Source organism: Mycteria americana, chromosome 3, assembly GCF_035582795.1.
Source record: "Mycteria americana isolate JAX WOST 10 ecotype Jacksonville Zoo and Gardens chromosome 3, USCA_MyAme_1.0, whole genome shotgun sequence".
Taxonomy (NCBI): Eukaryota; Metazoa; Chordata; class Aves; order Ciconiiformes; family Ciconiidae; genus Mycteria; species Mycteria americana.
In genome coordinates this window covers 5,159,987-5,186,886 of record NC_134367.1, presented here as the reverse complement: position 1 = coordinate 5,186,886, position 26,900 = coordinate 5,159,987, and the positions used below count along the sequence as shown (strand labels likewise).

The 26,900-nt window shown below is 43.9% G+C and overlaps 1 protein-coding gene across 3 annotated transcripts; it reads left to right on the top strand.

Annotated features, from left to right (window-relative positions):
• Positions 1-26,562, top strand: TFAP2B (transcription factor AP-2 beta). Of its 3 annotated transcripts, none has more exons than XM_075497240.1 (8): positions 34-81; positions 4,832-5,290; positions 10,514-10,574; positions 12,640-12,654; positions 18,447-18,666; positions 21,291-21,409; positions 24,078-24,219; positions 26,262-26,562. In XM_075497240.1, the coding sequence occupies exons 1-8, from the start codon at positions 34-36 to the stop codon at positions 26,560-26,562; spliced, it is 1,365 nt and encodes a 454-aa protein (XP_075353355.1). The 3 variants fall into 3 exon arrangements, with proteins under 3 accessions (XP_075353354.1, XP_075353355.1, XP_075353356.1); XM_075497241.1 differs by lacking the exon at positions 34-81 and adding an exon at positions 3,565-3,591; XM_075497239.1 differs by lacking the exon at positions 12,640-12,654 and having other exon boundaries at positions 1-81.
• The last annotated feature ends 338 nt before the right edge of the window (positions 26,563-26,900 follow it).

The following is a 26,900-nucleotide window of genomic DNA, read 5'->3' as shown; positions in this document are numbered from 1 at the left end:
ATGCACTCACCTCCTAGAGAACAGCCTGCCATCATGCTCTGGAAACTGGTTGAAAATGTCAAGTATGAAGATATCTATGAGGTGAGTATATAATATGCATATGAGTAAGAGAGTATATGTATATTTAAATATACATCTAGCATATAGATACAGGCATGACTATATAATACATATGTAGCTCTACATATACATATAGGCAGATATAGAGATGCATACACCAACACACACAAGTATAGAGACGGGAAACCAAGAGTAAATGCTTAAATGCTTATTTATTTGCATATTTGTATTCAGCATGCCAAGTCCTAAACTTTTTTTTTTTTCATGGAAAAGCTGTTTGATGCGATTTAAAACATCAAAGAAATGATCTGGGGGTTGGAATGAGGCAACTTAAAGGCAAGAGTTTGATTGTTTAGACCTCGAATTAAATATAATTCGATTAAATATGGACAAATGTCGAGGGGAAAAAAAAGCTGAAAATAGAAAAGAAACACGATCTGGAATTCAGGGACTGCATACATTTCTTTCTTTTCTTTCTTTTATTTTTTATTTTGCAATTCCAAGCTTAGCTCAACCTGAATTTGGATTTTTTTTTTCTTTTTCTTGTTTTCACAATCGGATACGTTTTTTAGGACTTTTTATACCTGTATACCAATAGATAAGATGTGAATGTATACATATACTCGCATTAATTAAGCGGCACATACATTCTTGCACGTATGTGAGTACACACACCCGAATGGATACATTCAAAGGCAGCTCCGCATAGTCCGCGGACACGAAAAGTTGTGTGCTTTATTCAGACCTCCTCGTTATTTTCAAGGTCAAAAAGCAGACCAAGGGAAAAATATATATATATATATCACAGCATAAACACCGCGAAACCTTTCTTAATTTTGCACGGTTTCCTGAGCCGGATCTTTCCCAAACGGGCTCCGCGAATGCATTTCTTGTAAGTGAAGCAGCGTGGTGGCTTTGATCCGAAACGGGGAAAAGATGTGTAAGGAAAGGCGCTTGGTTTGTCGCTCTGCAAAATTATATTTTAATTCATTTTCTTATTTTTATTTTTTTTTAATTTGGGACAGGCATTTGCACGGCGATCGCGGCGGGGGCGGGAGGGGGGGGGGGGGGATTTTTAGAAGGGCGCAATCTGCCAGCTCCATCGCGGGGGCTGAGCCGCGGGGAGGCGGCCGGGCAGGGGCTGGGTACCGGGCAGGGGCCGGGCACCGGGCAGCGGCCGGGCAGGGGCTGGGTAGCGGGCAGGGGCTGGGTAGCGGGCAGGGGCCGGGCAGGGGCTGGGCAGGGGCTGGGTAGCGGGCAGGGGCCAGGCAAGGGGCCAGGCAGGGGCCGGGCAGGGGCTGGGTAGCGGGCAGGGGTCGGGTACCGGGCCGGAGCCGGGGCGGCCGGGAGCGCGTCCCGGGGAAGCGCCGTCGGGGCCGCGCCGGTCCCAGCCCCGTCGCGCAGCCCGCAGCCCTCCCCTCCGGGAGCGCGTTCGGACTTACAGCGGGGAAACTCCCGAGAAAAGCGGAGAAAGAAGCAGAGGGAGGGTAGAGCTCCGGCTTTTCACGGCCGGAGAAAGGACGGGATGGAGGAAAGCGGGGAGGGGATCCGCCGGCCGCACGGGAGAAACGTCTCCGCTCCCAAAAGCTGCCGTCAGGCTAATTATCAACTGGCAAACCCCAGCATGTGCAGAATGAGCACAGCCAGGCGTGTGTGTGGGGGGGTGTGTGTCTGTGTGTCCCGCCGGTGATCCCCAGCCCGCTGAGCCCTCGCTCTTTTCCCTCCCCGTCCCCAGGCACAGCCCGGCCATTGTCTCTGCCCGCAGCAGCAGGCGACAAAACATCTCCCCTCCTTGGCCAGCGAGGTCGGGGAATGTCGGGGATTTGGTGGTTTGGGTTTTTTTTGTTTTGTTTTTTCCCACCCTCCTTTCGAAGAGGATTTTTAAGCCGCTGTGTGTTTTACGGACACTCGTGTTTCTAGATTGCTGTGGGAGAGAAGCGGAGTTGGGGGAGCGGTTGGGTGGGATTTGGCTGCGGGCAGGGTATACCCTGACTTGGGGGTGCGCTCCGAGTCATTTTGTAACGTATAGCCTTAAAAAAAAAAAAAAAAGCAATTGTTTTTTTTTTTTTTTTAAGAGCTGAAGCCCTCTAGATTTCTCTTTAAAAAAAAAAAAAGTGTTTCTCTCTCTTCTTTCCGATTTATAATTAAGAACAAGATGGTAGGGGCGTCTCAGCCACTTAAACTGAATCTGTTCTTAAAACAAAAGTGTGTGTGTGTGTGTGTGTGTGTGTGTGTGTGAGGGGGGGCTGCTCTGGGAAGTGTGAGTCTATTTAGGAAGGAACGTAAGTTGAACTTTAACAGAAATGGCAGACAGTCCAGTTGAACGGGTTCCTGCAACATCAAAAAGGTTTTATATCGCCCCTGGCTTTGCCTCGAAACTATAAATTTACTATCCTTTAAAATTCACTGCATACATTTTACATTTGGGTGAAAATCGGGATATATATACCTACATTTTTTTTTTCATATCGGGCGGGAGGAACAGTATTGGAAAAAAAGTGGAGCCCAACTTAACGCAGATTCAAGTTTTTATTTGGCTATTGCGAATAAATGCGGTCTGTAACATGCACCAGAAAAGCTGAATCTCCGCTGTAAATAGACATATATTATAGAGACTGCACATTTCTTCTTCCATTTCTTTTTAAAAAAAAAGGGGGGGTTAGAAAAGCCTCTTTTTCCTCATTATTTGTTTCAAACAAACAAACAAACAAACAAAAGCTACAAGAACAAAAGCACCAAAGGCAATCAATTCCTCGTATTAGGAATGTATAATTAAATGTAAAAAAAAAAAAAAAAAGGAAATATGGGTTTTTCTTCTTCTTCGCCTCCAGCATTGCTTCATCTCACTTCCTTGCTCCAGCTCAGCAGTGTCTACTTTCCGCATCTTCCTCCGCCCGAGTTAATTGAAGTTATGCCTCTTCCTTGCTAAACTTTTTCCCCCCTCTCCCTCTCCCCAAACTCTGCCTCTGCCAGCCCCCCTCGTCTGATTACATCTAGTAATTCTCCACTGAATGAACGTCATTTACAATAGTAGGGGAGCTCTCGAGCTGGCTGCCAGCTTCACGCTCCATTTGGTCCTGCATTCTCCCTTTAAAGTAGTCGTGTAATATTAATAGTCATGAATATCAATTATTATGAGGCGGTGTAGAGAAGGAAAGGGAGGAAGGGGTAGCGGAGCAGTCTGAGCCTAGCCTTGGGTTGAGGAGGATTGTATTTGGGAGCTCAAAGGGGAAAAAAAAAAAAAAAAAAGGAAAAAAAAAAACCAGAGAGGGAGGGGTAAATCATATATGTAGATAGAGGTTTCCAGGCTCGGTTTTGGGGGCATTGGTCTTTTTTTTTTTTTCTTCTTTTTTTTTTTTTTTTGATGGATAGACTTCGAAATATCTCAAGCTGTTCTCCTGTGTCCAACACGTCCCTTTGCAGATCTCCTTGATATTTTTCCCTCCAATTATTAGTATTATCACCATTATTTTATTTTTAGCTATTACAAGACTTTATTTCCAGATGTTAGTCCACACCTATTCCGCCATGGTGAGTTTGGATCCATGTTGTACTAGAATTGCATGTTCTCTCTCTCTCTCTCGATCTGTTGTCTCTCTCTCTCCCTCTCTCTCTCTTTTTAAACGCCTTTGGCTTGGTAATTTAGCACAATAATTGGAGGAGGCTTGCAGCTGCTTCTCCCTTTTTGCATTGTGTGTTCTCGATTTGAGCTAGGGGAGTTTGGGGGGGAGAGCAGGGGAAAAAATAAACTTTTTTTCCTTCTTTTTTTTTTTTTTTTTTTAAACCATGTGTGCCATTGCTTGTGGGGGTTTGAGCTCCACTTTGTGGAATAGATATTTTGCTTGTTTACTTTAGCCTCGCAGCTTCAGCGCGATGGAGTTGGACAAAACTCCTCTCCCACCTTTTCTCTGAAGCCTCCACACATTCCCCCCCCCACGTCCCCCCACACACCCCAAAGACTTTTCATTACAATTAACCCCCACCCCATTCTCCGGACTATAATATTGGAAAAGGAGACAAAAGACACTGGAAGTTGCTGCAGAAATCACAGCGACTGGATTTGTTCAATACCGATGTTTCATTTTTACTTTATTTGATTTTTTAATTTTTTTTTTTTTAGGGGTGGACTCTCTTTATACAAAGAGTCCCCGTGATTTTTGTTTTGGGTTTTTTTTTCGAGTCCTTTCTGGGACAACTTCTTACCTCGGAGTCCTCCGAGAAGTGCAACTTTCCTTTTGGTCTTTTCCACGTGAAGATGGGTTGGTGATTTTGAGTTTCAGGTCTTCAGCAGAGGGAATAAACAGATGTTTGGAAACTTTAGGCAGGACAAGGGGTGGGTTGTTTGGAGACATGGGTGGTTCGGGGGTTCTTTTTTTAAATGATTATTATTTTTTAACCTTTGGGTTTATTTGGGGGGGCTGCTGGAGGGGGAATCGCATTACTGGACTGAAGTCACAGATCATACACGCATATGAAGCACCAGTCCTACATTTTTAATTATGACATTTAGCATTTCTCCTACACACCCCAACCCCCCCCTTCGCCCTTCTTGGTAGTTATTGGGAATAGACACGATCTGGGTGCGAAAAGCTGGAACATTTCTAATCCGCGGCGGGGGAGGGGGGCACAGCTGAACCCTAGTTGACGACCGTTTACATTTTAATTTTATTTTATTTTATTTTATTTTGGGGTGGGTTTGTGCTCCTTTTACTTTTTTTTTTCCCCTAAAAGGTCCTCTTTTTTTGTTGTTTTTATTTCATTCCTCTTATAGGACCGGCATGATGGAGTGCCCAGCCACAGTTCCAGGCTGTCCCAGCTGGGATCCGTCTCCCAGGGACCCTACTCCAGCGCTCCTCCGCTCTCTCACACCCCATCCTCGGATTTCCAGCCGCCTTATTTCCCACCCCCCTACCAGCCTCTTCCTTACCACCAAAGCCAGGACCCTTACTCCCATGTCAATGACCCCTACTCCCTAAACCCCTTGCATCAACCCCAGCAGCACCCCTGGGGACAGAGGCAGAGGCAAGAGGTGGGATCAGAAACCGGGTCACTGCTGCCACAGCCTCGGGCCGCCCTGCCCCAGCTCTCGGGACTGGACCCCAGGCGGGACTACCACTCAGTAAGGAGGCCAGATGTCCTTCTGCACTCAGCTCACCATGGCCTTGACTCCGGCATGGGGGACAGCCTTTCTCTGCATGGCATCGGACACCCAGGGATGGAGGAGGTCCAGGTAAGGCACCGCGTTTCTTTCTCCTGGGCAATGCTTCCAGGCTGGACCCCCCCATCCCTCGGCTAAAAATGATCAGTGAGGGGTTTACAGCAATATTGGTGTGGGTTACCATCCTTCTGCTGCACTGGGATTATAATTGTGATACTCCCCCTCGCTCTCTTTTTTTTTCTTTTTTAAAGAGAATTTATTTTATCGCTGTCACGCGCAGGCTCTGCTTTGTAAACCCTCCCCTACATGGCAAGCCAGCAGCGTGCAGGGGGAAGGCAGACATACTGCTCTAAATATTCCACGTGTTTCAAAAGCTGCCAGAGTTTAAACCTGGCTTTTCAAATTCCAGTTATTTCCCATGCAATCTCAGCTTCTCCCCCCCCCCCCCCCAACCAATTTCCTGCAGTTCAGGGATTTTGATGAAACTGTCAAATTACTACATTTTTCATCCGGGAGGGAGGGAAAATATAAACAAAACGCAAACCAAAAGCAATAACCGGTGATCAGGAACAAGCCACCCCCCCTCTCTTTTTTTTTAAAGTATAGTTGATAGGGTAGCACTGATTTAAAATAGTTTGATTCCCTCTTTTGGGTAACAAAGGAGTTTCACTGGGCTCAAAGCACAGTATTTCCCAGCCTTCTCCCATCCCACGCGAAACTCATCATCACGTGTTATTTCCTAAAAACAGAAAGGGCCTTAACAGCTTCGGTGCTGGGGTGGTTTGCACCTTGCTGGAGTAGGGCATGGCCAACTGGTGGGGACCCCCGAGCCGGAGGCTAGAGCCTCCAGGGGCCAGGTCCTGTATTAGGCTTTACTAGTTGGGATTTGGGGGTTCCCCTCCATTCTTTTTTTCCCCTCAAATTTATGTATCATATATATCATATATATATATATTTAGAACTTGGGACAAATAAAGATATGGGCCACTGGATGGGATACGGACTTCGAAGTTACAGAAAGGGAAAAAGAAAGGAGAAAAGAGGAGGCTGAGAAGGAAAAAAAATAGCCGTGAAAAAGGATCGTGCTGAACATCATCGGAATCAGTGGCAGAGAAGCAGAGGGGCTGTATTGCATTGGCTGGAGGCTTCTCTTAGGGCTTCACGGGAAAATCACCGAGCTTTGCTGGGGCGAGTTGCTTTAGAAATAGAAAGGTTTTTCTGGTTGGATTTGCTCCTGCCTCCGAGCTCAGTGGCCGTCGGGTCGCTGGTTTCTGTGGGTTTCCAAGCTGGTTTTGAGACCTGGGGGCAGCCCCTGACCCCCACGGGCGCGATGCGTACGTCTCGTCTCGCATTCCTGGCTCAGACAAACTGGCTTGCAGGTCAAGGCGAGTTTTACCTCTGTGAATGCAGAGAGGGGCTCGCTCTCCTTCCTTCTCTCTATGGCCGATAGACCTTAAGTACTGTTTGTGCTTTGGTATTTACACTTTCCCCAAAGAAAAGCCGATAATCGTTGCGCTGTTGTGAGAGAGAAAGAGAGAGAAGAGAGAAGGAAAGGGAAAGAGATAAAAAAGAGATAAGAACAAGGAAAACGTAAAAGGGAGAAAGAGCGAAAGGAGAGAGAAAGAAAAAGAAGAAAATATAGAGGAAGAGAGAAAGAAGAGAGGGAAAGGAGGAAAAAAGTGAAGGGAGAGAGAAAGAAGGAAAGAAGGAAAGAGAGAGAATGAGAGAACGGGAGAACAAGAGCGAGAGAAAGAGGAATACAGAAAGAGAGAAAGAGAAGAAAGAGATTAAAGAAAGAAAGAAGGAAAGAAAGAAGGAAAAGTCCTGCTCAGCTCAAATAAAGCAGCTTTCCCTCCCTTTTCCATTAAAACATCCCTTCTGCGGGCAAGGCACAGCACTCGCGGAAAGAGCCTCCCCCGACGGCTCCGAGCGCAGCGGTTGCGCCCCGCGGCCACCTGCGACCCGCTCGCCCGGGCGGGCCGGGACCGGGACCGGGACCGGGACCGGGACCGGGACCGGGACCGGGGCCGGGGCTGGGGCTGAGGCCGGGATGGGGATGGGCCGGGGCAGATGAGGCTGTGGGCCAGCAGGGCCGGGGTGCCTGTTTTGGGGTGCTGAGGCCGCGGGAAATGAAACAGGCCCTTTATTTGTAAAAGTTTGGTCCCAGGCTGCGGGAGGAGGGGGGAGGGAGAGGAGGGTATCCCAAGGAGAGACACGTGAAGGAAGAAGTGTCCAACTGCAAGTTAGCACAGGCAGGAGGGAAAGCAGCGCAATATTCGCTCCTACCGTTCAGCATTTTCTATTCTTGTACCCCCAGTAGTGACAGACGAAGTTGGGCAGTTTTCCACCCTGATTTTTAATATGGATTTATCCTAGATTCAAGGAATCCGTTCTAGCTACAGGGATTCCCATTCAGGCAACAGACACTTACTATCCACGAACACTAGAGAGAATTTCCAGGAAGGGTCTCAAATAGTTGGGTTTTTTTTTTTTCTTTTTTAGTAGTCGAAAAAGTTGAACCGATATCTAGGTATATAGTTGGATAAAGATGTGTCTCTCTGCTTTAGCTTATGCATGTCTGATCAAATGCGTGCCATGAGAATGGGTTGGGCTGACAAGGGAGAAAGAGACAGAGGAAGAGAGTGCGTGACGGAAAGAAACAGTGGTTATTTTATAAACCCCAAATCCAGGCCATGTGTGAGCCGTTGTCCAGGGGTAGAATTAAGTGATTGTAACACGATAGCGCTCTGTTATTGTAAACAGGACGTATTGTATTGCTATTGCTGCCCTTTTCGAGAGGAATTTTCAATCTGCGATTTACAGCCCTCAGACAGGGAAGCCAAGACCTACTTATTGAAAACAAATTTGCATCATCTAACAGGGACTCTGAAAACCACCACTGCAATCCCAGTTTTTTGGTTGGTGGTTTGGTTTTGTTTTTTTTTTTCCACGGCTAGGAAAAAGTAGGGTTTTACTAGTAAAAGATACGATAAAGAAAACACACAGGGAAAAATCCAGGTTTTTTAGACTCTTTAAAGGAAAACAAAAAGATCAGGTTTTAGGGTTTTCTCTCGGTTGTATCCATAGCTGTTGAACAAGGTGAATATATATGGTATACAGGAAGCTCCATGCTATCAGAGTATTGGAGGAGGGGAGGGAGGGGAATCTTCCTCTCTAGATTTTCTAAGTATATCTGGAAACTCATCACCTTTCCCCTCCCTGCACACACACCTCCACTCCTCCTCCTCCTCCTCCCTCACACTGCCGTCCCCGCTCCTACGTGCTAGCTAGAGACACGGAAAGTTAAGTTGCACCAAAACACCCAAGTCTCTTATAAAGTAACCCCTGGTATCACTTTTAACTAAAGAAGTCTAGTAATTAAAAGTCTGAGTTGTTTTTCCACGTTTCCGCATGCAGTCCTAATTAAATCTTTACGATCCTCTCTGTGACTATTAACTGCCAGCATGCTGAGCGAATATCCTGTACAAAAACCCAGCAGGAGGGCGTAATTAGATAGAAAATCAGACAGGAGTCTTCTCATTAACTACAACAACTAACCCACGTTGCTGATGGAGCGAGCGGAGTGCACGCACGCACATAAAGCGTGTGCTCAGCCATCGACTCCAGAGATAAGGTGAGATAAGGAGGGAAAACAAAAAAAGAAAGGGAAAGATGGCCTTTCAAATTTACCTCCAGTTCTGTGCCATCGAGGTGCACCACCAGGCACTCCAGCAGGCCGCAGGATTTGCTCATCATCCCTCTTTGGGAGCTGCTCAGGGAAAGGAGGGAAGACTTTGTAATTTTATTTTGTGCCCTTTAGGTATGTAGCCTATTGATTATGAGAGAGAGACACAGCCATGCACAAACACATAACATAAGGAACTACTCTGTGTGTGTGTGTGCCCTCGTTTGAGTGGGGATTCAAGGAAAATGAAAGGAAAGATCTCATAGAAAATATTGTTCCGTCACATTTTTGGGAGATGTAATTTTCTCCTAAATCATATTCCTTCTTGAGCGTCTCTGCTCAGTAGAGAGAGAGACGGAGATAAGGGCTGGATCCGGAGAAGCTCAGCCTCTCGGTGTAGTAAAGATAAAGTTAAAATAATAGGTAAGAAAGTCATTGCTGTGCTGTAAAGATGTTTTCCTTATCAGGGAAAAAATGTGACAACTCCCCAAATATGCAATAACCCGGAAAACCCCAAACCCTAAATAATAAGAAGAAAAATAAAATAATAAACCCAAGAAATCCACAGGTCCTCCCTTTCTCTGAAACCCAGAATTTACCCTAAAAAGGAACCCCTCGTAATTCTGCAATAAATTGCTCTTATGACACCTCTTCTCTTCGGGAGACGATTTTGCTGTGCCGACCGCAGGTTCAGGGGTAATTTTGGGGTTTGTTTGGTTTTTGTACATCCCCCTTTCGTGTTGAGAAATGAACCCCAACATTTGCTCTGTCCTCTGTGCCCGGCTTTGTTCTCTTCCCCGCTAAAGAAGTTCATGCCATAATAACAGGTGTGCTCCTAAGCGGGCTGAAAAGAAAGGGAAAAAAAGGGGGGGGGGAAAGGCTTTGAAAAGGAGATCGGGAGACTTTTTCTAAGCCATCAATTTAACAGTTCATACTTTTGATAATGTCTATTCCCCCTCCCCGTCCCCACTAATTCAGGACATGGAAGTAACCTCGGGAGCTGTAAATCTCTTTCTGCTTGTACCCTATATGATGTGGGCGTTGCGCTGCACTCCGAATTGCTCAGGCTTTAATTAAAAGTCCATAATGTAAACTATTATATATAAAAAGTAAATGGCCCTTGAATTATTAAGATGTAGCAGGGTTAAACAAACAAACAAAACAAAAAAAAAGAAAAAAAAAGAAGGGGGAGGGGGAGGAAAGGGGAGGGAGAATTTAAGTTGTCCTTAATCGTGTTCATTTATGTCATGCAATAGATCTTGCAGATGTTGCCAAATTGCCAGATTTTCAAAGGAAGAAATATAAAGCTTTATCGAATGCAAAGAAGTCTATGTGATATCTATGTTTTATAAGATAACAAAACCGGTATTGCACCCCATATGCTTCACACCTCTTTTTTTATTAGAAGACTATATAATTTGTAAGAATTTCATTTCCTTGTCGATTTGGGGGAATAATAATAACAATAATAATAATAAAAATAATCCCTCCTCCCCTAGTGAATTAATATAAATGGAAATAACAGAAACTCCAGTTCGGAATGACATGATTTATGTACGCGATTCTTTAATATCCAGTCAATTTGAATAGTGATGTTTTTATATCCACAGTCAGTTGAAGATGCCAATAACAGCGGTATGAACTTATTGGACCAGTCTGTCATTAAAAAAGGTATGGATTATTCCAACAAGCTAGACAAACTTTTACTGTGTAGCAATATCTTCATGATATATTTTTACTTTGGGGCAATTAATTTATCCGGGAAGCAGGCATGCATGGCAGGAAGATGAAGAGTTGATTGGAGCGGCAGATAGAGTGAAGGGAAAAGGAGAGAGATGTGAAAGGAAAAGTTGATATCCCCCCTCCCCCGTGCTTCAAAGGCTTTAATTACACCAATGCTCTCAAATGGAGCACCCCATGCTCAAACGCAGTTTCCACGGGCCCCCTCCTCTTTTCCCCCCATACTCCTCGATGGGGACCCCTTGGCTTTTAATGGGGGAAGGGGGTTGATTCTCTTTGGGGCTTAAATGCCTTTCCCAGGCGAATCGAACGTGAAGAAGAGAAAAAACAAATGCCTATGGAAAGGCAGCCCCGACCTCCTTCCCCCCTTCCTCCAAGAATCCCCCCTTCCCCATGCCCATTTTTTAAATCTTTCTACATATGCGCACATGATTTAGTGTAACTGCGGAATCACCCCATACTGTTAAAGGGAATGTGATATTAACAAATGTTTGCAGTCTCTTGTACAGCTGTAAGCAAAATAATTAACTAATTAAACTAATTAAATGTAATTACAATAACTCATTTCGGGCGTATTGCAGCTGCTTAATTTTTTTACATTTCTCTGACAGTCACTCGAAGATGCTTGGCGATTAGTGTTGTGTTATGCTGCTAGACATTAAACAGATCACACTCTGCAAATGTAGGGAAAGCTATCTTTAATTATCTAAGGAGTTTCTATTTCTAGATTCAATTTTAAGTACCAGAGATGGGGCTTAGAAACGCTGTCCCTTATGCTTACTATCAACAGCACTTATCTCCAGGACCTTATTATTTGTCAAATGCGCACAAATGCTTTAATAGAGATGATCTTCTAGAATGTAAAGCAAAATAACAGGAAGGGTGTTTATTTAAAATGTGTTCAAGACAGCATGAGGTCCTTCCGTGTATTTATTGTTTTTTAATTTAAATCCTCATGTACAGTCTCTCTCTCTCTCTCACACACATACGATCAAGTTCTAGTTATTTGAGGGAGGACAGATGAAAACTTGAAGACCATTTGGCAGCTTCATTTATGACCACCGGTTGAAAAGTCGAAGGTGTTTTTGAGAAACAGAAAATTATTTACCTTAAAAAAAAAAAAAAAGTTGTTTCTCCTGTTTTAGTTCATGTTTAGTAGGTTTTGAATTGTTTAGTAGGTTTCGTGCTCAGGGTCTGTGACCTGATGGCTTCTGGTTGTATTTTTCTCTTTTTTTTCTCACTCTCCTCCCCTCCCCACCCCCGCTTGACACCTCATACACGATGGTTCCTCTTGGGTGTATTTGATTAATTGGTGCTTGATTCGTGGTCGAGAGACTTCTTTCTACCGTAGGTCCTTGCTCCTATTTTCCTTTCGCAATCTGTTTTTTCGCAGAACACTCTTCTGTTGCTCACCCAGTCCAAAATACTCTTTTAACGCCTCCCCCCCCCCCCGTCTGTGTCTCTCCCTCCTTCAGATGACGAGGACCGCAGAGGCATTTCATGTGCATGCTGAGTGGCACAGTTAGCGAGTAGCACTACAATGTGAATGTTAATAATTACATGTATTAGGTATAGATTTAGGTGTGCTTACCGTGTATGGGCATTGCAACGGCCCCAGGTCGAGCAGCTGCCGCACGCACGGTCCCACATAGGTGGGATTACATCTGCCTGTTTGCAGCCATCAGAAGAGATACACTCTGAGTTTATCCATGATGAACAGGATACATATGCACTTTGGAAATTAGGTCACTAAAAAAGATCCTGAGATTCATCTGCAGCCGTTGTAAAGTCACTGTAGCAGCATTTTCTTCCTTAGAAGTAATGCTGAGCTCCAAGAAACTTTCCAGCAGAAAGGAATATTGTGAGCTCAGTTTCTTTTTGCCCAGCGAGTTTCCTGGGTGCGGAGGAAGAGAAATGGGTAATAACTAGTAGGTCACATTGGTGGCAGACAATATTTAATCAGGACGAGAGAAGGAGCAACACAGAGAGGGTTCAGGATCAATTTCGCTTTGTTCCCTGCAGTTTGTAGCTGTGAGGATGTACTTTGAAGTAAGAATAAGTTATTTAAGCTCTCTAAGTCGTTATTGCAGGCTGATGGCATAGATAGACAGACAGATAGGTATCGACTGATTTTTGTGCAGTGGAGCACTCCCCGTGATACATATTTGCTAGGCGAGGATTGGAGGGAGTCTACTTCACCAAAACCTACTTTAGTGCCTAAAATGCTTTAATTACAATGTACTGGAAAAAGTGGATTGAAGTCTAAACTTAATTATATCATCCAGACTGTAAGTGTCTGTTTCTTTATGGTCTTTCAGGCCTGCAGAGGGAATTATCTATCTATGCAAAAGGATTGCCAAAAATATTAAGGAAATTATATAGGGATTCATACATGGTTATCGATTTATCTCGCTTATCGATCCCGCGCAATAGATTACATATACACAGTCTCTTGTTATGTTTGCTATCTGAGCTTACTTGACATTTCTGAAGTAATTTAGTTAAGAGGAAATGAGTTGTTCCCAGTAGAGAGAGCAAACGAGTGGAGTGAAGGTAGCCAGCGTGATAAATGGCTCTTTCATTTGGAGATCTCCAGAGCTCGTTTAAGGCTAATTTTCTGTATTAGCCCCCTTTGAGCTATTAATGCAATAGGCAGGGACCGTGGCCCCTCGTCTCTTAGCTGCCCCATTAGAGCGAGCATTAAGCTACCAAGCCTGAACTCTACTGTGGTGGTGGTGGTGGCGGTGAAATAATGAAAGGTGCTTTTAAAACTCTCCTAATCTAAAGTGGCAGAGGGTGGTTAATACGATTTGAAGGGGGCTGGTCAATGAACAATCAATAAACTAATAATGAGAAGGATGCGGTATATTAACAGTCTAAAAATCCAACGAGACATTAAAAAATCATCGTTAACTCCTGGTTCCATTAAGATTTGGGTGGTGGAAGTGGGAGGGAGGGAGCCAGATAAATCATCAAGATGATAATAATCACCAAGAGCGTTAATACCAGATTTAACTCGGCTTTAAGAGCTTACAGGCTGCACTTTTTGAGGCCTTTCCCTCGATTTCTGCTGAAATGAAGGGAAGGTTTCCCGTGTGTCAGGAATAAAGGATCGGGTCCCCTTGTCAACTGCTCATCTGAAATTTGCTTGGCACCATCTATGGTGAAAGAAGTTGTCTTCTCGCAAAACCTTGCGTGGCCCGAGTCCCAAGTTAATTTTTTGTGACTCTGGGGCACAGTCAGTGACCTTAAAATTATCCTGATGTATTTATTTACTTTCAGCTGTTTCTGACGATCGTCTGCACACTCACATCTGATTTAGCACGAAAGGCCATTTTAACCCTGACACCTTAATTCATTGTCTCTTTGCAAACACGCTCTATTGTTCATACTATTTTAAAGAAACCTATGAAAGGAGGTGTCTTAACACTTTGTTTTACCTCTTAATAATACAGCATAAGATTCCTCCCCACCTCTTCTTGAAGACGGTAAATGATTAACTGAAAATCACTCTGTCCTCAGCTTTTCAGGTGATAGATCTGGGAATCGGTGATGTTGCTCCACTGCCACTCAGTTTCGTGCTTTTTCCTGGATTACCCATTGAACCTTATGATCCCCTTTAATTGAATGCAAAACAATTTCGAGGGAATACATTTCACTTTGAAATGTATTCCCGGTTTTCAGGGGAAAGGGACTGCGGTGGAGGAGAGGGAGGGGGGAAGAGGAGGAGACGAGAGGGTTAGGAGGGAAGGGAACATGAACATACACTTTCTGTATTTGTTCATTAAAATTAAAATAAGAACTGTGTTTTTTAGTGACAATGGGTAAGACGTTGTCCCCAGACTTTCTAGGTTTGGCTACTAAGTCAGACCAAATCATAATTCACAACAAAGTTCTGTTATAATGGACAAAGAACCTTTTACTCATTTCAGGCAGATAAAAAGATGTGAAGGCAGTTTGATAGCTGATTAGCAATAAGTTTGTCCATGACGTTTGTTAGTAATAAATATAAGAAATATTTCCTTTGATTAATTAACTGATCGACTATCATATTATTCACCAGGGTTATTGCAACGATACCCATAGCTTAGAGCCTCGTTACTCAGCTATTTTCAAGACATAATTCTACCAATTTGTTTATTTTTAGTGTTGCTGAAATGCCCTTTTATTTCCATTTCCTCTCGTCCCTGTGCATTTGTGCGCCTTTTCACGCCTTTGTGGAGAGCACCCCAACAGAGAACCACCACCACCACGGAAAAAAAAAAACCACCAAAACCTAAGACTTAATGTATGCACAGAAAATTGTAAACATGTAAAGAACTGAAAGCTTCACGCTGAGTTTCGCCATGCTCCATTTCCCCACCATTTCCTGCTGTCGTTTTAAAGCGATCTCACTCATCTAGAGATCCCGTTTGCAGGAACAGTATGCTTATAATTACTAACAAATCAAGCGGCTACTGTTGCTCTCCCGGTTTATTGATAAGCTGAAGAGAAATGGAAGGGGGAGAAATGACAAAGAAGCTGGAAGTAACCCCAGGAGGAGAAAGAAAGAAAGAAAGAAAGAGAAAAAGAAAGAAAGAAAGAGAGAAAAAAAGAAAGGAAGGGATAGAAAAGGAGAAAGAAGTAGAGAAAACAGAGAAAGAGAGGGAGAGAGAAAGAAAGAAAGAGAGAAGGCAGAGATTTTGGAAGGGGGAATTATGCATTTGTGAATGCTCACATGCACACAGCAAATAGAGTTTGGGAGTGAAAGAAAATAGAATAGTTTCTGTTGGGGATAACAAGAACTAAATGGGATAAAGTTAAAGCAGAAGTGGAGGGGATGCTGTGTATATCCGTGTGTGTTAGTCTGTATTATTTCAGCGGTTATGGCAATCCCTAACCAACTGGGAAAGTTGACATCGACTAAAAATATACTGTGCCTTCCAGTTTGTTTACATACACGCAGGGATTTGACACATGCAGCTGCACACACGGACGTGTATATCTCTTTACCCACTAAAACCTCCACGTTATATTATCTCTGGTAATGCTTGGGCTATATCTGGAAAGCTATAGCCATGATAGACATATAGATATGATATAGATAGAGATAATTCATTCCATGGCAAGCACTTTTTTGAGGCAGCATTAGGTAATTTACAGAAGATATAGAGTCTAGATAGAATACATCTCTCTGGAGCTATGAAATTGCAATAGATATGCTTACACCGCCTGGTACGCCTCTAAAATGGGTTTAGAGTTATTAGACTCCAACTGATGGGTATGTTCATACCGTCGTTTTCGGGGAGGCACTGGTAGGAACAAAAGCTGAGGAGCTCAGCATAGCTGGGAAGGGAGCCAGCCTGCTTCCCAAAAGCAATTTGCAAGGAAAAAAAAAAAAAGACTGAGCACGTGAAAATCCATATTTCAAAGGTTAACTAATGTAATGAGTGCTCCAAAAGGCCAAAGCGAGTTGGGCGAGGTACATTTAAACATTGCACAGGTCCCTCTCTCTTTAGTGAGTTTGGACTAAGATCAGATGTTCGTGGAATTGCTGCCTCTTGTTTAATTTCTCAGTTCACTGGACAGTGACCTGATAAACTGGTCACTAAATATAGCCACTGTAAAGGTGTACTCGAACCACTGAGCCCATGTGTCTGTCCGAAGAAAAAAATTGCTAGTCATGAAAATCTGTCTGGTAGCACTGCTTTAATTTTTTTTTTTTTTAACTTTTTCTTGACGCTTCACTTGAATGACATTGCAGAACATCGTGCATCAAATAAGTGATGTATCTATGTATCATGAGAGAGAAGAGAGAGAGAGACTTTTTTTTTTGTCTGCCAGTACTACCTCTGATAGCCCAAACAAATCCCTTCCTATAGAATCAATGGCAAAAACCCTATTAATAGCAACGAAAGCAGGAGCGGGCCTCTAACTCTTTTATAACTGTTTCTGTGCCGTTCTCAAACTATTTGAAACCGCCTTTATGAGCTGCATAAAGTGCTTAACTAAAAATAATAGAGAAATAGGAATCCATTTCACTTTCCGATTCCCTGGAGTAAAGCCACTCAAAATAATTTGTTTATACTGGAGACTATATACAAGGCATATGAAGCAATATGTATATCTAAAATCGACATGCCTTTTGGTTTTTAGCTGTTATAGAGCTTTTATTGTGGGGGTCTGGTCTGGCAGTAGGAAATGATCTGTAATAAAAACAGTGAAACACGGTTGTGTCTATTCCATACACTGAGGTTATAAAATTGGCAATTGCCCAGTAGTTAGCACTTGGTAATATATTAGGATACCCGATCTTATTGTTTAGCAGCTCCAGACGACTTAAATATCCCCTCAACCCTAATGGTTTGATTCTCCAGATATGTTGCAAATAAACAGGGTTTTTATGACTTAACTGACATGTATTATAACTACCTAAATAGCTGGCATATGTGCATAATAGAACCCTATTATTTGCCGAATTGGTTTTGCAATTGATTGAGTGGAAATGGGAGGCTGTGAAGTAGTATCTGCTCGACGAGGGTGTGTAATCAATTAGTCTTCTCCTCTGAAACATGCCCGGACTCTACCACGAGCAACCCCCCAATTTCGGGGTATATTTTCTATAAGGAAACTCATGTTGCCGCGATTCCAAGAGGAAGCAGCAGTAGCAGCTGTCAGCTCTTATTAACTCCTGCATAAAACATACCTTAAGTACGGTTTGTTATCAATTACTTGCAGAAATGAAACAACTGGGAAAATGCAGCGAGGCTCCCTATAAATTAAAGTGATTGGTTGATTGATTAGAGCACCTGCTGTAAATCATACCGGTTACACACGATTATGAGGGAGCTCTTTAAGTTCATTTGTAAACAAAATTCATGTCACGGGGGAATTGCTCTCATTTTTAGTTTAGCCAATTTTTTTGTTGTTGTTGTTGTTTATTTCTGAGTGTGTCTGGTTGCTATTATAGGAATTTGTTCGTTATAATCCCCTTGGTTACTCTTAAAATAACCTCACTAGTTTCTCAGAGAAAAGAAATATTTTGTTTTCTCGTGGATAGAATAATATGTTTTGATTTTGTTTAGTTTAGCTTTATTGTTCTGGTTTGATTTTTTTTTTCCCCATAACTTCCTTTAAATATGTGTTACGGTAACTAGATCAGCTTCATTTAGGGGCAGGAGAGTTCCTACTACTTCATGGACAACACAATATGATCAAGATGGTGAACGCCATGGTTAGACCAGATTTTTTTTTTTTTTCTAGTATTCATTTTTCTGAAGGAAAAGACTCATTTTATTTCATAAACCAGACTTAATAAAAACACAAAGCAATAACAGAGCTGTCTTCTGGTTGCTGTATCCTCCAGCCTTGATACTTATTTAAGACAGCAATTCCCTTCGTGTAGTGAATTTATTCCTGGCTCAGCTTAGCAGTAATGGAAACATTAGCAAAAGAAGTAAATTTTCCTTTTTTTTTCCCCTCCAGAAAGGCGCTGTCCGTTGTACAAAAGGCATCGGGGGGCTCTGGGTGAGACACAGGCTCAAACCCGAAAGTTGCCAGGTGCTTGCCAATATGTATTTTATTTCCCAATGATCAAACCCTGCATAGAGGCTGTACTGCACCACCCTTCTCTCCATCCATCATTCATGGAGCAGTTTTCTAGAGGTTGGGGGAGCAGCACCCTTTAGGTTGCTGGAGGTAGCCAGAGATTCAAAATTCCCTTTCATTTTGCTGTTCTGTGCATGTCAGAGAGACTGTGGTTACCCTGTACTCCTTCGTGGCATGATGGTTTCTCTCTCCCCTCTTCCCTTTTTCTTTCTCCAGTTCCGGTTCCTCCAAAATCTGTTACTTCTTTGATGATGAATAAAGATGGCTTCCTGGGTGGAATTTCAGTCAATACCGGAGAGGTGTTTTGCTCTGTACCTGGCCGCTTGTCTTTGCTTAGTTCAACTTCAAAGTATAAAGTAACTGTGGGAGAAGTTCAAAGACGCCTTTCTCCTCCAGAGTGTCTGAATGCATCCCTTCTAGGAGGAGTACTTAGAAGGTAAGAGGCTGGAGTGAGTGCATGAACATGCCCATGTGTGGGCATGTGGGCATCCATCCATGCACCAGAAATATTTGGTCAACAGTAAAGATGATTACAAATATGCATTGATCTTATTGTCATAGAATGTGTGTGTAACGTTCAGGGAAAGGTGAAAAATACACTGTATTCAGACATTGAGATGAATGGATGGAGACTAGGGAAAGATTTGGCCTTGTACATTTTCTATCAAAGCATCCCAAAATGAAGGAACTGAGACAAGTTTTTTCATTCTTGTACATGCACACATTTTCTGTCTTTTCTCCTTCTCACACTTCTCTCTTAGCAAATGAACAAAAGAAAATGCCATGATGGGCACGTTGCAGTTAGATGTTGCAGGATGAACTGGATGTATTTCAGGACCTGATGTATTTCTAGGGATTTCCTAAATAAATCCATGTGGCTTCCTCCTTATGGCAATAACGATAAGGCAATTAACATGGTGTCACACAAGACGTTATTGAAATTGGCAGGCGATTAATAGGCAACCTGTAAGGTAGGTAAGTACCCGACTAAAGAAAAGCCATCAACAGATAGCTTTGAAAGTCAGAAACTTAGTGCTTCGTCTAGAGAAGGTTGCTAGAGGGATTACTCACAGTTGGTCTTGAAGCCTTTGCTGTTTAACTTTTGTGCAAATCACCCACTAATGTCCTGGTGGATTTTGCTAAAGACCTCAAAATAGTTGGCATTAATTGATACTGAGGAAAAAGAGGAGCGACAGATAACCTGGAGGCTTGGTTGCCACTCCATCATATCAAGCGAGAGATCTTGCATTTAGGTACCAGCAACAAGAATTTAAGCTCTGAGGTCATCAGCTGGAAAGACTAACAGGAGAAAGGCCTTTATCTTCTTGACAGTGACTGAAGGACTGTAAATTGTCAGTATGTCTTGTCTGTAAGAAAGGTGAGCTAAGGCTCTATCTCTGGTCAGAACAGGGAAGAAGTCCTGGCATGGTATGAGGTATCAGTTCATGCAAGCCAATGGAAAGCTGAGAGGGGATAAGACTTAATTTTCTACATATGAGGTATACGCCAGACTGGAATATAAAGCATAACTTCAAGACAGAAACAAATTCAATGAATTTGGCCCTGAATAAATTTCAGATCATGTTTAAAAGTTGCTAATCTTAGAGGAGGAAATATCTTGCCAACTTCTGTAGCAGCAATTGGGAAACGTTGACTCTAAGGTGTTTTAAAATGAAGTTGTTGTTTGGGGTTTGGTTTTTTTTCCATGCAAAAAATTCTGTCATGATGTCAGGGGCTCCAGCTCTGTGTCTGGAGTGGAGGGGGAAAGTCCTGCTACATGCAGTCAGTCACCCAAAAATACATGTGAGAATTAAGGTCTCCTAAAATAGATGCTGTTCCACGTGAATGTCTGTAATCAATGTTCAGCTGTGATCCTTGCCAGTGAGAGCAGCAGAGATTTTTACTTACAGATGCTAACCTGTCTGCTCATTCTGTACAACTACAAATGGAGCAGGGAGAACATCTGAGAGATGCACTGTAGAAAATGTAATTATCAAGGTAAAGAAACATCATTATTGAACTTCAGTGGATTTCTGGAGGTGGCCCAAGCCATAACCATTGGCTGCTGCTGACTTCAGTTCCTATCTTGAATCTAAATTTTAGACAAGCTTTTGGTTCAGAGCAGATGAAATATAGAAAGCTGCTCTCTTGCAATTCTGCCATCTAGCCCTATTTACTTTGATATAAAATAGTGGGAAGCCAGTCTGGCTTCTCTGTCGTTTCTGGTTTCCTTTCGCTAAGTGTGACTGCTAATTCTTAAACAAATTTTAAGTGAGAACTAAGAGGTATTTGGGATAGACTCTGATCTTAGGTGCCAAATCTCTCCCTGATTTCGCAGGTGGCAAGATTTCATCCCTGGGGGTTTACATATGTATAGGCGTCCGAACAATAGCTCTGTATTTCCCACCTATAGCTCACTCATCCTTTTATTGTCCTTATCAGTAACCTCCAACAGATATTCAAATCTTCCTTCAGGCAATCAGTTCCCTCTATATAACGCACCCTGCCTTCGGGTGAGCTCTTCCTCTCAGCATCGCCTTTCCTCACAAGAACACACTCACACACACGCACGAAATGGTTTAATAAATAATTTCCTCCTTTTCTATTTATCCACAGGCACACACATTCTCCCTTCGAGCCTTTCAGATTCCACCCCCCACCCCCCCGTTCTTCTTCCCATTCTGCCTCTTTCCTGGAATAACTGAGGATCTAATTCTCTTCCTCTACCTTTCTGCCCATCTCCTCACTCCATTTTAATACGAGTTAGTGTCACGCAGTAGTACCTCATTTGCTCTCTAGATCAGAACCCTGTCCATTAATTATTGCTAGCTGGCATTATTTCATTTCCCTGGGGAAAACAGGGAGAAAAGGGGGTTCATCCCCACTCCTGCCTCTGGGAGAAATTAAGCAAATCTCAGCAAACCCGTGCAGAAATCAACACCCCCAAAGTCCTTAAAGTCGAGTGAAAACCCTCCCAGGCTCCCCTGACTGCACAGACTAAACGTTTCTTCCAGGAACACTGCGGGGTTAATCACGATGTTAATTTCTTTGCAATTCTAGAGCCAAATCGAAAAACGGGGGGAGATCTTTGCGAGAAAGGCTAGAAAAAATCGGTTTGAATTTACCAGCCGGCAGGCGTAAGGCCGCAAATGTCACTTTACTCACCTCCCTGGTGGAAGGTAAGCCGAGGGTCGCAGCTCCCTTCACACCCCTGCCTGCTCTGAACTCCTGTCTGACGTTTTACGAACCAAAAAAAAAAAACCCCCCAAAACCACCCCCCACCCCCCCCCACCCCAATCACCTTTCGGAATCAGGTGGGAAAAATTTGCAGAGGTGAAATTCAGGGCGGGTTAGGATGACCACCGGCACGGTTAAGGATCCCGTTCCCACAAATGAAGGCTGGAGGGTCATTGATCCCTCTTGGTGGCAAGAATGAGGTTGTGTGTGTGTGTATACGTGTGCATGTGTGTGTGAGTCTACAGGGCAGTCCCATTCCTCATTGCTATTAATTTCCAGCCTGTGCTCTCCGACTCCACGTCTGCTCCATCCTCCCGCTAATTCGCTCCTCCCGAGCTTATTTATGGCCACTACAGGACGCTCAGTGAGGACAAATAATCCAGAATTTTTTTTTTTTAAGAAATCAGAGCAATTGAAGAGTCGGAGAGCACGGTTTACCTTAAGGTGGCTAGAACTGAACAAAGAGACAAGCTATTCCTGAGGAAGGAGAGAGGGAAAGGGAGACTGAAGTTTCACCTCATTTCAAGTCAACTAATGTCATTTTGGTGTTCGGCGTGTTTCTTTGATTTATTGTTATTGTATTGAAAAGTAAAATTTAGAGCCACTAATATGTTTAGGATACGTGCGAGTTTTTGCTAAGAGAAGTTGGACCTTCTCCAAAAACCATAACCGGAATAGTATGGATGCAATTATGAATTATATGTATCTGCATTACACATACACACCGAGAGGCGTATAAATAATCCACTTATCTCTTCTGCATATAAGCATGCATAAACATTTGTGCTAGATATTAACTTTTCAACTCTTTTGATTGAGTTATGTGAGCGATAAGACCTTACCGCATGCAGAGCTGAAGACAGGCTCGCAAAAAGACGGGGGTTGATAGAAACGAGCTCCTCCTGGTACCCGCATATAGGTTATGCCGGTAGGTTACGGATATAGGGGCGTGCTATAGGAGACGTGAAGCATTTCGGGTGTGACAACTGCTCTTTAACACCGGGCTTAGGACAGCTTCACCCCCGCTGCGTGTGTGAAAACCCGTGCACCCTACTCACAGCAAAATCAGCCCCTCCCCGAAGCTGGCTTGAGGTTCAAAAGCTTGTGTAGTGATGCTAAAATCTATGTCAAGTGTGTAGTAAGGTGTACATTACCCTCCTCTCTCCTGATTTCCTTACAAATCAACAGTTTACCTTGAGAGAGAGCTCCCTCCTTTTGGAAGACTCTGCACCTGCTAGAGATTTATGGTTTTTTTTTTTTTTTTTTTTTTTCTTCCTGCCACCAGCCAGGCTTTAGCCTTGCTGCTTATTGCATCGCCCCGAGCAGAAAGGCTGCGGCAGCCCCGGCCAGGGTTACCCAGCGGTGCCCGGGGGGACGCTGCCCGGCGCGGGGTGACGGTGGCGGGGACTTCCCGGGCTCCGCCGGGTGCCCTTGCTTTCATTAAGGGGTTTGGTGCTTAGCGAGAAGCCTTGGAAAGCAGATGACGTTGGAAACCAACTCCTGATCGTTAAAAATAATGTGGTCCTGGAGTTATTAGACATATCTGGTTTGCGCGTTGGAAATCTTCCCCCTGGTCCCTCAGGCGGTGCTTTAAAGGGTTTAATGCTTTATTCTAGAGGGGCTGAGCTATAATCTGGTGGAATCCCCCTAGAGTCGGAGGGTTTTTTTTTTTCCCCCTCCTCCTTTTCTCCTTTCTTCAGCTACTGTCTTCTTGTGGCATAAAGTACATCAGTAGGAGTTGGATGACACGAACCTCTGGAGGCAAGAAACCTGAAACCAGGCAGGCAGGAAAAGTGACAATTAGAATTAGAGTTAGAATAATTATTATTTTTCACAGAAAAGGTTGCCATTAGTTGCTATCCTTCCACCGGGCAGAGAGGAGTTCCTGTTGCATGATGGTCAGTTAAGAAAGCAGATTAATCATTTCCATCGGACGAAATGCAGTTATCTCCATCATTTTACAGATGTGGCGATAATCGTGATAACGATGTAAGTGCTCGGGGTCTGTGTGTGTGTAAAAACAGGTGTGTATATAATGGCCCACAAAGAATTGACATTAATATTAACATTATATCCACATCTGTAAAATTTTGGACAGTGTTCTGGTGTATTGAAACAGGAATGGTTTCTTTGCTTTAAGGGAAGTTTGGATCTATCTGTCTTTCGGGATTTAAGTTTCCCCTTGCTTTTTTTTGGCCCAGTTCATTTGAAAGTGTCTGTGTGTGTGTGTGTGTGTGTATGTATGTTACGTGTGTGTGTATGTATACGTGTGTGTACTTTTCCCACGGTTCTGCACAATCAGCTGCATGGGCACGTACCATCACAAGCGCGTTGTAGCAAAGACAAATCTCATCAGCTGCAAATCTGTCCCATCAACTTACTTCTGCCCCCAAAATAGGGCTTGTGGAGGGAAAACATATACCTGGAGCCTGTCCCTAAGGTGTAGGGGATGTTAGAAGGTTTCTGAACCCGGCCCGAAAGAGCTGGTCTCTCTCGGAGGGAGCGGTGGGCAGCAGCCCGGTGCCGCCCGGTGCCCGGGCGGGTCGGAGCCAGCCCAGCCTGGGGCCGGCGGTGCCCGGAGGTGTTAATGCCCCCTCTCATTCCCTCCAGGTGAGGCCGTTCATTTAGCTCGGGATTTTGGGTACATCTGCGAAACGGAGTTCCCAGCCAAAGCTGTTTCTGAGTACCTGAACAGACAGCACACGGACCCCAGCGACCTCCACTCCAGGAAAAACATGCTGCTTGCTACAAAGTGAGTGCGAAGTTGACTCCCACCCTCTCCCCTTCTGCCCTCCCCCGAGAAAATCCTCCCCCTCCTTAAACCCTTCCTCTGAGCTCGTTTTGAAAGCAGGCGGAGTTTCCAGTCCCCAAATTCTACCGGCCCTGCGGGGAGGAAGGATGCTCGTATCGTCCTTTGGGCAGCGTAGACCCTATAGCTTCTGCGTCCCTCTGCAGGGGGGCTTCTGCCACCTATAGAGGATGTAAGCTACTGTCCCCTAGCTACTGTACATCGTTTCCAAGCCAATCCCTATGGAAAGGGGACTAAACATCTATATTTTGCTTCCACAGCATTGTCTGTCTGTCCCTCCTGCTGCTCAGGCACACCTGTTTGCTACCAAATTGTAATGTCTTTTTCATACGATTTAATAAAAAAGAAAAGAAAAAAATAGCCAAGAACACCCCCCCCACACCCCCCGCCACCATGTACTGCTAATCATCCTCCGTTTTGTCCCCCAACCCATCTCTCTCCCTTGGGACTTTCTCGGTGGATGTGCTGTATCGGGTGATTTACACTTGGCTGTGCCTCCCAGGCTACTAACTGGGTGCTTCATAGTTTGCTCGGGTCCTAGGCGGTGGGTGCTGTGTGTCTCCACACATCTCTGTCTATCCAGAAAAAAAAAAAAAAGAAAGAAAAAGAAAGAAAAATACCAGCCCAAACAGCTCTCATTTATTTCATGCTCTGGGATGTGGCTTGCCTCCAATGACAGTGTAATTTAAAGAAATATATGGAGGGTTGAAAAATCATTTGCTCAAATTTGTCCAGATGTTTTTTAGACGTGATTGGAATTTGATTGCCCTTTTCCGCAGGGTCAGAAGATATTAATGTCCCAGAACTTTAATTGCTCACAGACCCTGCTTTGCTCTTTGAAGATGTAAAATGTTGGACTCATTACTGTTTGTTCTCCAAATTCAAAGTTTCCTCTCTTGCACTTTCTTAATGGATAATACACATAGACGTAGACCTTTATCTTTCCCCACCCTCTGAAACCTTTAACCCACCAGGAATTTCAGAGAATTTAAGAGAATTTCAGAGGATGAGAGCTGAACACCTTTTTTAAGTGTTTCTTTTTTTCTTTCTTTCTTTTTCTCTCCCTCTCTTTTTTTTTTTTTTTTTTCCCCTGGCCTTTTTTTCTCCAGTCCCTGGGTAGGCATCTGTCTCAAAGAAACTATTCCTTTGGGAACCCCACCAGCCCCCAGGGTTTCTGCTTTGCCTGGGCACCTGTTGGCTTGAAGGCCTTCTGGACCAGAGCAATGCAAAAGAAAGTGTGTGGGTGAATTCATTATAAAAATAAGATCTGATTTTTCAAAGGCGTGGGCGAATAAACAAGAGCCAGATGTCAACTCTGATGTGTTAATTAGGATGCCACCCCCCAGAATAAAATAGGAAACGCTAGCTTTGCTCCTCATGCAATGAATAAGCCAGCATGGAGTCCCAAAGTCCTGATCTTTCTCGACAAAGTGGCCCAGGCTGAGCAGTCTCAGAGGAGGCTCCATTTTGGCCCTTCCTTGCACCATATCCCTGTGACACCCAGTAGCTCTCAGTGCATGGTTGTGCTTTCCTCCAGGAACAGCATTGGTGGGAACTGCTTTGAGCCAAGGTCAGGGTTCCAGGAAGTTGGGTGGTTGGCAGACCCATGGCACATCTCCCTTTCAGCCTGGTTATTTCTAGAGCCATCAAGCAGGGCTGGGTTTTCACAGTGCTTCAGAAGCATTCTTGAGGCTGCCGGAGAGATTTCTATCTCTAGACCTGGTGTTATCCTGCAGTTGCAGAAACTTCTCTCCTGAAGAACATCATCCTGAGCAGGGAGCTGCTGGCTTGCCATGGCCAGTCCCCAAGCACTGTTGGGGGAAAGGAAGGTGTCAAAAAGGTCCTAATCCTGGGTCTTGGGATCAGCTTTGGCCTGAACCTGCCCCTTCCTTCAACCATGATTGTCTCGGAGAAGTGCAGGATGAGCCTAACCACTGCTTTTCTCTTTCTCTCTTCCTCTCTTTGCCTTTCTCTCTTCCATGCAGGCAACTTTGTAAAGAATTTACAGATCTCTTGGCCCAGGACAGGACGCCCATTGGAAACAGCCGGCCCACCCCTATTTTGGAACCGGGCATTCAGAGCTGCTTGACTCACTTCAGCCTCATCACTCACGGCTTTGGGGCCCCCGCTATCTGCGCTGCCCTCACGGCCCTTCAAAACTACCTGACTGAAGCTCTCAAAGGCATGGACAAGATGTTCTTGAACAACAACACTGCTAACAGGCACACATCTGGCGAAGGACCAGGTAGTAAAACTGGAGACAAGGAAGAGAAACACAGAAAATGAGAGAGAGAGAGAGAGAGAGAGGAAAAAAAAAAAGAAAGAAAGGAAAAGAAAAAAGTTAAATAAATAAAAGGAGAAAAGAGAGAGATAATCTTTTAAAACAAAACCGTCTTAATTTTAGCTTTAAAAATACTGGATTGGGCTTTGGAAGAATTCTATTAGGTAGGAAAATAATAATAATAATAATAAAAATAATAATAATAAAAGAAAGACAATAATTTAAGATCAGAGGAGCACAATGGCGCAAGACCAGTGGTTCAGAGTCTCTTGCCAGGAACATGTGAAGACAACCACCAGGATTTTTTTCCCACTTCTGTTCTTTCACATTTTTTAAATAATGA

Excerpts from the sequence above, each read along its gene's own strand:
- TFAP2B (XM_075497239.1), top strand. The coding sequence starts at position 1 with ATGCACTCACCTCCTAGAGAACAGCCTGCCATCATGCTCTGGAAACTG. Across the intron at positions 10,575-18,446 it reads CCAGTCTGTCATTAAAAAAG|TTCCGGTTCCTCCAAAATCT; the intron begins GTATGGATTATT and ends TTCTTTCTCCAG. Across the intron at positions 21,410-24,077 it reads ACTCACCTCCCTGGTGGAAG|GTGAGGCCGTTCATTTAGCT; the intron begins GTAAGCCGAGGG and ends CATTCCCTCCAG.